The sequence below is a fragment of the Lontra canadensis genome, unplaced genomic scaffold (assembly GCF_010015895.1).
Source record: "Lontra canadensis isolate GAN:19392208 unplaced genomic scaffold, GSC_riverotter_1.0 scaffold50, whole genome shotgun sequence".
Classification (NCBI taxonomy): domain Eukaryota; kingdom Metazoa; phylum Chordata; class Mammalia; order Carnivora; family Mustelidae; genus Lontra; species Lontra canadensis.
In genome coordinates, this window is record NW_022631044.1 from 10,058,881 (window position 1) to 10,071,639 (window position 12,759).

Sequence of the window (12,759 nt, forward strand, 5' to 3'; positions counted from 1 at the left end):
AAAATTACTTCAGCTCTTCAAAATTACTCAGAAAACTGAAGTATTACATCCTCAGACAGAAGACTGAAAGCAGAAAGAGCAATACTTGGATATTATTCATCAATATATTCAAAAGTAAGTTAGAGACTGTTTCCAGGCAATGTCTTCTCTGGGTAGCCTGCAATTCTTACCTCACCACCAAGCAAAATAATCATACCGTCCACCTAAAGAGCAGTAGCCCCCAGTGTTTGGAGTTCCTAAGATACTGCCTATATGCGTGCTGTTCTTACTTCTTGGCCTACAGTCCCTCATCTTCATCCCCCTTACAGGCTTAGCAAACACCTCTAAAACCCAGGTAAGAAGTCAAATTCTCTAGGAAACCTTTTCTGACCACTTGGAGAATAAGATTTGATAGAAACAAAAGCCATTCGTTAGTCTTTATGATATCAATTAAAATTAGAATAGGGGTGCCTGACTGGCTTAATCGGTAGAGCACACAACTCTTGATCTTGGGTTTGTGAGATCAAGCCCCACACTGGGTATATAGAGATTTCTTTAAAATCTTTAAAACAGGGGCGCCTGGGTGGCTCAGTAGGTTAAGCCTCTGTCTTCCGCTCAGGACATAATCTCGGTCCTGGGATCGAGCCCCCAACAGGCTCTCTGCTCAGCCAGGAGCCTGCTTCCCCCTTTCTCTGCCTGCCTCTCTGCCTACTTGTGATCTCTGTCAAATAAATAAATAAAATCTTTAAAAATATTTAAAATCTTTAAAATAAAATAAAATTACTCAGAATGTCTAGGATCACACCTGAGATAATACCTCTAATATTTCCATGAGACAGTCCATTTACTTTTTGTGAACTGTTTTGCCTCCACCCCCCCCCCCCCCCCCCCCCCCCCCCCCCCCGGGTTCAAAGCCCTATAAAAAAAAGAAGTTAAAAAAAAAAAAAAAGAATGCCTCTTAAAGCCTAAGCAGTTTCAAAACAAATAGCAGATGCAAAAAACAGATGAAATTGCAACGCCATCTTTAATCAAAGTATGATTTTAGACTAACTAGACTTAGACGCCCTGAGCCTGTTTCCTATTCTTTAAAATGGGTGTCCACCTAGTACAGTTCCTCACAGAAGGCCCACAAAAATCGAAAATCATTTTTATTGTCTATCTCTAGAGTATACTTCGGCACTGGATTCATTCAGGTGACTAGCTCTCAGTCAAACTGTGTTGTTCAATGGCCACAGGTAACTACTGGTCACTTGAAATCTGGCTAGTACAAAATGACATGTGCTTTAAGTGTAAAATGTATACATTTCAAAGACTCGGCGAAAAAAAATAAAATAAAATACCTTCTTAACATTTTGTATGTCGATTACATGAAAAGAGATAATACTTTGGATCCACTGGGTTAAATGTAATAAAATTCTTAATTTCATCTGTTTCTTTTTAACATTTTTTAATGTGGCTTTTAGAAAATTTAAATTATATGTTTAGCTCTCATTACATGTTTACTGGACAGGCTGACTTGTACTTTGACTTCAAGCTAGTAAATGCGCTTTTTTAACCATACCATGCACTACTTGACACGGGTTCACTCCGGCGAATCCTCCACCCGCTATCCCAGCATGCAGTAGCTCACTTTAACACTCCCCACTTCCACAACCTCGGAAAGCTGGACTTAACAGCTCTTTAATTTTAATTTTAATTAAATTAAAGTTGGCGCAGATTCGCCAAAGCAACTCGAAATTGCTGCCCACACAACAACAGAGAAAAAAATCGAGAAAAAGCCCAGAGTCCTGCCTGTTCGTGTCTGCTCCGGGGCAGGGAGCTTGAGCAGAAAGGGATCACCCTTAAGAAAGTGAGAGGCAGCGACGGAGCGAGCTCCCCGCATCTGAAGAAGTATAATGTAGAGCCCACGGAGTGGAGGTGTAAGAAGGAAAGCCTTCTCAGCTTCTGGGGTGCCCAATCTGAGAGCGGAGGGGAAGGGGTTTCGCTCAGCGGCCGCAGCTGCGGGGAGGATGGATACCTTAAGAATCCCCCTCATCTTCGCCAGAAAGGGGCGGAACTCCTCGAGGGACACCTCGGGATAGAGCTGGCTCCGCAGCAGCTCCTCCGTGATGCCTTGGTGCCCATAGAAAGCTTCCTGGGCCAGGCCGTTCAGCAACCCACTCAGAGCTTTGGAGCTCTCAAGCTCGCCCGCCATGGTCAGCAGCAGCCCCGCCCCGCAACAGCTGAGCGAGGGCCCCACTACGGCACCCGGGATGGGCCTAAATGTCTTGGGCAAAGGCGCTCGGGACAAATGGCGGACAAGTTCCACCAGAGGTCGGTATCGGCAGCTATCAGCTTTGCTCCGCAAAACTCATCCCCTTAGGTTGCCACCAGGGAGCCATCCATTCAGTTCAGAAGAATCACTTTACTTACTGATTCCCTTCATCACTGCAGGGTCTGCTGAAAGGAAAGGTCTACCTGATGGAGATCACTTGAGATGGGGAACTATCCTATGAAGGTGGCAGTTTAACTTTGGAACGGCTGCATCTCATTCCAGGCCTTACCAATCCGCTAACTGAATAGGATCACTCATATCGATCTACCACTCGTATCTAATCTCTGCCTAATCATTACCTGACCACATTTTGTCCCAGAAAATTTAACTATCCCCTGATAACACAATGTGTTTGCTAGGATTGTTACTTGCCTTTTTACAATTATGGGTCCTGTCTTTCTGGCTAAATCGGTGTGGCTCTGATCCAATGCTCCTTTCTATAATAAAGATTTTGCTAACACTTTCTTTACAATCCTGAAATGAAATGCACAAGTTATGTAACTTTCTACCCGTATGATTTCAAAAAATCAATATGTTATTCGCCCATAAAAAGCAATGAGGTACTGATACATGCTACAACATGGATGAATCTTAAAAACATGCTAAGTGAAAGAAGACAGACACAAAAGGTGAGATAAGGTAAGATCCTATCTACATGAAATGTTCAGAAAAGACAAATCCATAGAGACAGAAAGATTTCATGGTTGCCAGGGACCTAGAGGAAGGGGAATGGATTAATGGGTAATAGATTTCTTCCAGGGGTGACAAACATGTTCTAGAGTTAGATATTGGTATGGTTACACAACTTTGTGAATATGCTAAACCCACCAAATTATACACTTTAAAAGATGAATTTCACAGTATGTTAATTATATTTCTTTCTTTTTTAAGATTTTATTTATTTATTTGACAGACAGAGATCACAAGTAGGCAGAGAGGCAGGCAGAGAGAGAGAGGAGGAAGCAGGCTCCCCGCAGAGCAGAGAGCCGGATGCGGAGCTAGATCCCAGGACTCTGGGATCATGACCTGAGCCAAAGGCAGAGGCTTTAACCCACTGAGCCACCCAGGTGTCCATGTTAATTATATTTCAAATTAAAAAGTCAACATAATGACCTAATTATAATTTAGAATAAAAACAAAAGGAAATTAATTTAAACATACACGTTTCAATGTGTAAGTGTTGGGGCATAACTATAGTAGGTGACTAGGAGACATATGGGATAGCCAAATCCCTGCAGCTTTATGTTAACCTTCTGTGACAAATACAAATTGATACAGGTATGCTGTATTGGTGATTCCAGAGAGAAAGAGAGAGAGAGCAGCTGCTTCTGGCAACTTGATCATCTGTAATGTGAACAAAGGTTGGTAGTTGTTCAGAACGAAAACATTCTTTCCTCACTTTACCCAGTAACTGTAAACCAGGAATGTTCTGTGTATATTAAAACCATGTTCAGAACATAAAAACAATGGTGTAACTGAGTTCCATTTCAGACTCAGACAATAATAAACATGTAGGTTTTTCACCTAAGTGAATATCCCCGTGCATAGCAGGATGTCTTATACACCTGACCCTGTCCAGCCCAGGCCATCCCTCCCTTTCTCTTGTCAGGACAACTGACATTCCCTCTCAAGGCATAGTGCCACCTTGTCGCAGAGTTGAGAATCACTGATCTAGACTGATCTAATGTTTATCCAGTGTTTGACTGAAGTCAAGAGGCATTCTTTATAATAGAAAAGTTGTATTTCTTTCCCTAGAGGAATTAATTTTCTAAAAGGCAAATTCAGAGATGCTTTCACAGCTCCAAGAAAAGCAAACCTAGAGATAAATTATACATTGTGTTAAGTATGCCTACAGGAATTGCAGAAAATGGTCAGCATAAGGGGGGAAAGTGTTATGAGTAGAAACAGCACTGCCTGCCTGAGTCTATAGCAAGTTCCAAGCACATAACTTCCAAATTACCTACCAGAAAGTACCATTTATTTCTATTTCTATGAAAGTACCATATATTTCTATTTCTATGAAACCTTCCTAACAGTCTGATATTCTATATAATCTTTGCCACCTGATAGATGAGAAATATTCTTATTTTCACTTGTATTTCTTAAATTTGAGAATGAATACTTTTTAATATATATTTATTGACTACTTGTATTTTCTCCCATTTTCTTGACAATTCTCTATAGAGTTTCTGTCACTTCAGTAGAGCTCTTATACACTAGGAATATTAATGATTCTCACCTATATTGAGACATTTTCCTAAGTTTAGATAGTCGGATCTGTCAGCCTGCATAGAAGTCTGGAAGGTTATTCACCAACTTGCTATAGAGTGCATCTCTGAATAATTGAGAATGGTTTTTTGTTTGTTTGTTTTTGTTTTTAGAGAGGGAGAGAGGTCAGAAGGAGAGGGAGAAAAAATCCCAAGAGATTCCACACCCAGCACAGATCTCACAACCCTGAGATCATGACCTGAACAGAAACCAAGAGTCAGATACTTAAACTACTGAGCCACCCAGGCACCCTGAGAGTGGTTTTTATTTGCTTCTTTTGCTTACCTAATTTTTCTAAATGTCTAGAGTGCACATGCAATACTACTGTAATAAAAGGTTATATAATGAAAACATTAGTAGTATATCTTAAAATCAAAATCCTTTTAATAAAAAGCTTTAAAGAACATATGTGTTCGGGCACCTGGGTGGCTCAGTGGGTTAAAGCCTCTGACTTTGGCTCAGGTCATGATCTCAGGGTCCTAGGATCGAGCCCTACATCAGACTCCTGCTCAGCTGGGAGTCTGCTTCTCCCTCTCATTCTTCCTCTGTGCTTTCCCTCTCTCACTCTCTCTCTCTCAAATAAATAAAATATTTTTTTTAAAAGAACATACGTGTTCTACATGACTGAGAAAAGCCATATCCCTTACATAGTGTTTTTTGAATGTTTTGATAACAGAACATGCTCTCAGAATCCAATAGAAACCTCAGATACTTTCCCCGCAAAATACACACCAAATGTAGCCTACAATATCTAGGGGTTAATTTACTCCTCTGAAGTCTTTCTATAAACCTACTTTTCTACTGGCCCTAAGAACTCCCTCTCAGCGCTCTCAGGTCTAATTAAAACTCACAAGAAACAGATGACTTAAAAACAATGGAAACTGAGGCACCCGGGTGGCTCAGTGGGTTAAGCCTCTGCCTTTGGCTCAGGTCATGATCTCAGGGTCCTGGGATCAAGCTCTGCATCAGGCTCTCTGCTTAGCAGGGAGCCTGCTTCCTCCCCTCCCGCTCTGTCTGCCTCTCTACCTACTTGTGATCTCTCTAATAAATAAATAAAATCTTAAAAAAAAAAAACCAAAGGAAACTACTGTCCATCACTATCACCATTTAGCTCTTATCCTATTGTATGTAATACCTGGACATATCACTGCCTGCCTGAGCCTACAGCAAGTTCCAAAACACCAATGTGATCAATAAAAGAAAATCATCCTGTGCCGCCAGGAGCTGCTATTGCCAATGCAGCTATTAAGGTTGGTTAACAGCTGCATTGCTGGAATGCCTTTCAAACGAAAGTATTAAAGCACAAAGTTTTATTTTATTAAATTTCAAAACACAACCTGTTTCACAGATAACCTGGGCACAGTCCCATTAAAAGGATTACCTAAGGCAAGGCAGCAGCAAAGAAAAGATCCGGAAGCCTTGGCTCAAATGGAAAATACAAGCACCTAATACAGCCTTCCAAGAAAATAGGTTTCCATTCTAAGTTCCATTAACCAACTGGTCACTTCTTTTAAACTCCTCCTTTTATGGCTCACAGACTGTTTGATCCAGGGCCAGAAATAGGAGTTTTTGTAAGATTTTCCATTTCTGAAAATGTTAAAATAAGAAATGTGGGCCAAAATAATGTGCAAGCACAATGGCCCAAAGTTTTGCAATAAACTCTTCCTGTTCCCTGTCTCTACTCTACCTTTTCAAATTCTATTTTAATTACCATGTACTCCATTCAGCCAGCCACTCAGCAGCTATTAGTGGAGAGCTTTATGCTATTCTGCTAGGCTCCAGGGGATTTAGAAATGAACAAAACAGTCTCTGTACTAAAATCTTACATTCTGGTAAAGGAAAATGATATGTAAATGAAGGGCAGCAGAATATGCTGCCTTAAAATGTGCCACTTTGGCACAAGGACTTTTTTTTGAGCTACAGGCAATGAGAAGCAGATACAAGAAAAGCTTCTGGCTCTCCTATTTACCTAAAAGCAGAACAGAAATTTTCAAATGTTTCCTTCCTCTGTCTACAGGAAAGAAAAGAGTTAATCCCAGGAGACAACTTTAGACCATTACCAATGAAGAAGGCATGGAAATAAAACTGCCGTGCAACAAATCTCTTGTTTACCGGGCTTTTCCTGGTCATCACCCCATAACTGACTGGTCTTCCTGAACTTACTTTCTTTTCTGCTGAAAATGGCATATAAACTGGAGCTCTAAGCCATTGCTTTGAGTTACTCATTTTTCCCTGGGTACCTCACATGTATATATAAGATATACATGTTAATAAACTTCTGTTTTTCTCATTAATCTATCTTTTTTGTTATAGGGGTCCCTGCCAAGAACTTACTAGACACAAAATTATTTTTTCTTCCTTTACTTAAATGATTAAAATACAAGGAACTAAGGGTTACTACTACTAAGTACCTAGAAGTAACTATCAAATTTGGTGGTAGAAGAAAGAAAAATGAACTCAAACTCAGCTTGTATAGGTCAGAGTAGCTTAATGGTGAATAGTGTTGAAGGAGGTAATCAAGAGGACGTGACACTAGTTGACCCATGAAATGGAGCTGTGCAATCAGAGGTTCCTCACCCTTTCCCAATCCCTGAAATGTACATTCTGTCCAGTTCCACAGTGGGAGCTATTCCAAGGACATGGTCTGTAGAGAGTTGTTGTTGAGACCATCTGGATGGTATATGTGACTGAGCTCACTTATAGCTTCTATATGAACTTTAAGATGATGGGTCCAGAGATCTACTCATCTTGCAAGCCACCCAAGAAAAGCCTCATAAGTAAATTTCCTTGCTTACCAAAACTACCTACTGGGGCGCCTGGGTGGCTCAATGGGTTAAGCCTCTGCCTTTGGCTCAGGTCATGATCTCAGGGTCCTGGGATGGAGCCCTGCATTGGGCTCCCTGCTTCCTTCTCTCTCTCTGCCTGCCTCTCTGCCTACTTGTGATCTCTCTGTGTCAAATAAATAAAATCTTTAAAAAATTAAAAATTAAAAAAAAAATAAAACTACCTACTGCCAGTTTTGAGTGGTATGCCTCTTTCTTTAGTCTTTCCTGCCCTCCATGAATAGGACCTGGTTTCAGATTTCACCCAGGAATCTCTGAGGTTGCAAACCAACAAGTAACCTGACATGTTGCAGGGGAAATAGCATGTTCCTATGTATGGAGACATGAAAGAGTGGTATGTTGAGGTACACTATGAACTCCATGGTGTAATGATGGGGTACAGGACATACCACACCAAAATATGGAACCTTGGCGTAGTGAATACGTGACGAAACACAAGAAACAAAACCTAAGAAATAACAGGTACAGGAAGAACTCCATGATCCCGCCCTTTTTCTTCTGAAGTAGATCAGAAGACTCTCAAGTGAGAGTTGCTCTCCCTGTACCTGAGCATTATTATCTCCAAAGATGGAGGAGGCCAAGAGGAAACTGAACAAACAGGCCTTGCTGAGTTTTCCCAGTTTACAACCCTCAGCTCTTTATCTTTTTGTCCTATAACATTTTTTTCTCACAACTTTCCACTGTTAATCAAATCTAACATAGTTTAACCACTTCAGGTCTTCTTCTCTTTATCAAGCCTCCCATGTCACATAAAACTTATATTAAATAAATCTGTATGCTTTTCTCTTGTTGATCTGTATTTTGTTACAGAGCCCCAGCCAAGAAGCTTGAAGTGCAGAAGGGAAAAGATTTTTCCTTCCCTACTGTAGCATGAATAGAAGGAGGAGCCTAGGGTAATAAATCTGGAAAGATAAAGAGTCTGTGTCATAAAGTGGAGAATTTACATGTAAATTCTGGCTTTTATACTTAGTCATTGTGGAGTTGTAAGCAGCGGAGTAAAAGATCAGATTTGCGGAGTTTTTTAAAAAAAGATTTATTTAGGGGCACCTGGGTGGCTCAGTGGGTTAAAGCCTCTGCATTCGGCTCAGGTCATGTTCCCAGGGTCCTGGGATCGAGCCCCACATCGGGCTCTCTGCTCAGCAGGGAACCTGCTTCCTCCTCTCTCTCTCTGCCTGCCTCGCTGCCTACCTGTGATCTCTACCTGTCAAATAAATAAATAAAATATTTAAAAAAAAAAGATTTATTTATTTGAGGGTTGCCTGGGTGGCTCAGTCAGTTAAGCATCTGCCTTTGTCTCAGGTCATGATCCCAGAGTGGTGGGATCATGCCCCATACCAGGCTCCTTGATCAGCAGAGGGCCTGCTTCTCCCTCTCTTGCTCCCCCTGCTTGTGCTCTCCTTGTCAAATAAATAAAATCTTAAAACAACAACAACAACGACAAAAACATGTATTTATTTATTTGAGAGTGCATGGGCATGCAAGCTCCCAGTAGCTGGGGGAGGGGTAGAGGGAAAGAATCTTCAAGCAGACTCCCCACCAAGCATGGAGTGCAACATGGGGCTCCATCCCAGGACCCAAGAGATCATGACCCATGAGATCATGACCTGGGCAGAAGGCTTAACCAACTAAGCCACCCAGGTGACCCATCAGATTTGCGTTTTTAAGATTCCTCTGTGTGGTGGGTGGCACATACCTGCCTGAAGGAGTTGTGAAGGAACAAGGCAGGCCAAGGCTAGACTATCACTGAAAGCAAACAGGTGATGATGTGGGTCTGACTAACAAGTCTCGCATTGGGCTCCCTACTCAATGGCAAGCCTGCTTCTCTCTTTGCCTGCCACCTCCCCTGCTTCTGCTTTCTCTATCTCTCTCTGTGACAAATAAATAAAATCTTAAAAAAAAACCTCTTTATTGGTAAATATTTCATTATATTTCTCTAAAAGATAAAGACATTTTTTAAAAACCATAATTATTCACATAAAATGTAAATCCATACTCAACTATAAATCCATACTCAACAACTATAAATCCATACTCAAATTTCTCTCACAAACTTCATATTTTTTAACTGTCTGTCTGAATATCTAAGTACTTAATTAACCAGCAAGGAACAATTAGCTTTCTTCTCCCTTGTATATTTTGTTATTGAGAGTATCATTAAGCCTATTTTTTTTTAAGATTTTATTTATTTATTTGACAGAGATAGAGATCACAAGCAGGCAGAGAGGCAGGCAGAGAGGCAGGCAGAGAGAGGGGGAAGCAGGCTCCCCGCTGAGCAGAGAGCGCGATGCGCGGGGGCTCGATCCCAGGACCCTGAGATCATGACCTGAGCAGAAGGCAGAGGCTTAACTCACTGAGCCACCCAGGCGCCCCAAGCCTATTTCACTAAGCCATATTGCTTGCATCATTCTTTTAATTCTTTTATTTAGTTATTTAAGTAATCTCTATACTCAACATGGGGCTTGAACTCACGACCCCAAGACCAAAAGTCAGACCCTCTCCTGATTAAGCCAGCCATGCACACTCATTCCTTTTTTTTTAATCTGAAGTTTCTTTTCATCTGTACATTCCCCTTCCATCTTGCTATTGTTTTTCTTTTCTTACAATGTGTTTGCAAGTCATGTATCCTAAAGAGTTTCCCACATTCTATGTTTTATTGATTGTATCCTCATGGGGTATCATTTTTAAAAACCATATTCTATCCTGTATGTCCTGTAAACCTGTAAATTAAAAATTAGATCTAGCAACTTCATTAGATTTAGGTTCAATTCTTTTTTTCTTCCATTGGGAAGTATCTGATGTCTGCTTGCCTCTCTTATGTTGCGCCCCATGACTTGACCTCCAAAACAACAATAATTTATTTTACCTACAAATTTGCAGTAATTAATATTAGTTAATTCCTATTTTTAGATAGAAAATCTGGTTTACTTAAAAGAGATCACAAAGTGGGGCACCTGGGTGGGTCAGTGGATTTAGGCTCTGCCTTTGGCTCAGGTCATGATCTCAGGGTCCTGGGATCGGGCCCCACATCGGGCTCTCTGTTTGATGGGGATCCTGCTTTCCCCTCTCTCTCTCTGCCTGCCTGCCTGTGATCTCTCTCTCTCTCTCTCTGTCAAGTGAATAAATAAAATCTTAAAAAAAAAACAACAACAAAAAAAACCAGATCATGAAGCTTCTAAGTTTGCCAGCATCCTCTTTTGGTTTTTCCGTTTCCCATCTTCAGACACATTTCACTGGAAAGCTTACAAAATGTCAACTAGAAGTATTTCAGGAAAAATTAGGAAAAATCAAATTAAATTTAAGGAAAACAGGCCTCTGCTTCATGTAATGTTGGAAGGCAAACAAAAAAATGAATGATGCAAGCAATATGGCTTAGGAAAAATAGGGCTTGATGATTGTCTCAATGACATAAACTAACGCAGAGAAGAAAAACAGATTATACATAATAACAATAAAAACCATCATCTTTGCTGTGGAAAATTGAGAAAACATATACACATCCCTCTCTCCTTTTCCAACCCCCAACAGAGCCTAGCTCAGTTTTGTTATTAGGGGCTAAGCAAGTGGTTTACCATCCATCCAGGCAAGACAACCCTCACCTGGATGGGTGGCCAAGTATTACTGTTTTATAAAACCTACTTTACAAATCATTAAAGAAACTCTGTAAGGCTATTGCTATTGCCAACATTCTCACATATGCTTTGTGTCTGCTTGGATCTGACAGGATTTTTTTTTTCAATATTTCCATTCTTCACTAGCAACAGTGCTTTGCATAGCATACACAAGTTTGCACATTTTAATACTTAACGTAACCCCATTTTAATGGGGAATTAATGCATATTGACACTTTTAAGCAATCAAATTTTCAGCACTTATTTATTGGGTAAGGGGGGATAAAAAGTAATTCCAATTTGTCACAGAAAAAGAAAAAAAATCTTTAGAACTTGAAAACTTTAATTAAAGCAATTGTGTTACCCCATGGGGACAAAAAAGCCAGTAATGGCATCTTCCAAATTCTGCTCTTTTATGGCTAATAGGTCTACACCTTACACTAATAAAACTAGTAGGGTCTAACCAGCCTTTAGTGATCATGTAATTTAATCCTATTATACAGGTGAGGAAAATGAGACCCAAAGAACTTAAATGACTTGCCCAAGATCCCATAGTTAATAAGTAGCAGAGTAGAACTCTGAAGGCAGGATTTTGGATCCCCAAATTAACGCTTTTTCTAGCATCACACACTTGTTTCCACGACTGCACATCAGTTGTCTTAACAAGTAATCATGATATTTATGAGCTACATCAAAGAAGTCTGGTCCTTTTAAAATATAAATCAGCTTGGTTTTGGCTTGCGTCATGATGGGGGCGGGTCATAAGATGAAGACCTCTATGAGCTCTGCACTCAGCAGGGATTCTGCTAGATCTTCCCGCTCCCTTAACCTCTGTCACCTTTCGCCCTCCCCCCCCCCACCCCGTTGCTCATGCACTCATGCTCTTTCTCTCTAAAATAAGTAAATAAATATCAAAATAAAATAAAAGTCAGCACCAGAGGCATATGAGTAGAAAGCACTTAGGAAGGGTCATCTTTTTTTTTTTTTTTTAAAGATTTTATTTATTTATTTGACAGAGATCACAAGTAGGCAGAGAGAGAGGTGGAGGCAGGCCTCCTGCGGAGCAGAGAGCCCAATGCGGGGTTCGATCCCAGGACCCTGGGATCATGACCCGAGCTTAAGGCAGAGGCTTAACCCACTGAGCCACCCAGGCGCCCCAGGAAGGGTCATCTTTTAATGCTCATTTCCTCATGGTGTGTAAAAGCGCCTAGTGATCACAGGATTAAGTACTCAATATATCCCAGACATCCCTTCTTTATGAGCGCTTAATATTTATTTGTGAAAGAACACTAAACGAACTTAATTTACATGAACTTCCATAATGAAAAGTAACAGGAGCCCAGCAGTTCAGCTCATGATCTGGGGAAATCGTTGCTCTGAATGGAAATACGGTTTCAATCTACTAACTTACAGGTTTATCTGTAAGTTCTTTGTGCTTTGGCTGGCTACCTTATCTACTAAAAATTAATAATAATAATTATTACCATTATAACTATAATTATTATAGCGTCCACTTCATAGAATTATAGTGAAGATTAAAAGAGATAAAATATCTAAAGGGGTTAGCAATGCACCTAGCACACAATTGAACTAAAATACTTTGGCTCCCTGTGAGTGAGTGGCTCATGTTATGTGTAAGAAGCTAGTAACAACGAGGGCGGTGTAAAACAGTCCTGGTTTGGCAGGCAATCACAGGTTCAAAGCAAAAGTCTCTGCAATTTAACAAGGAAGTATTTATATCTCTAAC

The 12,759-nt window shown here is 40.5% G+C and overlaps 1 protein-coding gene across 4 annotated transcripts in view; it reads right to left on the reverse strand.

Annotated features, from left to right (window-relative positions):
• The window catches only part of COMMD1 (copper metabolism domain containing 1), a 231,091-nt gene extending 228,883 nt beyond the window's left edge, over window positions 1–2,208 (reverse strand). For all 4 annotated transcript variants that reach the window (XM_032873826.1, XM_032873827.1, XM_032873825.1 and 1 more), the window contains exon 1: window positions 1,997–2,208. In XM_032873826.1, the coding sequence (XP_032729717.1) occupies window positions 1,997–2,173 (177 nt within the window). In that variant the 5' untranslated portion in view covers window positions 2,174–2,208. The remainder of the gene's footprint in view (window positions 1–1,996) is intronic.
• Between the last annotated feature and the right edge of the window lie 10,551 nt (window positions 2,209–12,759).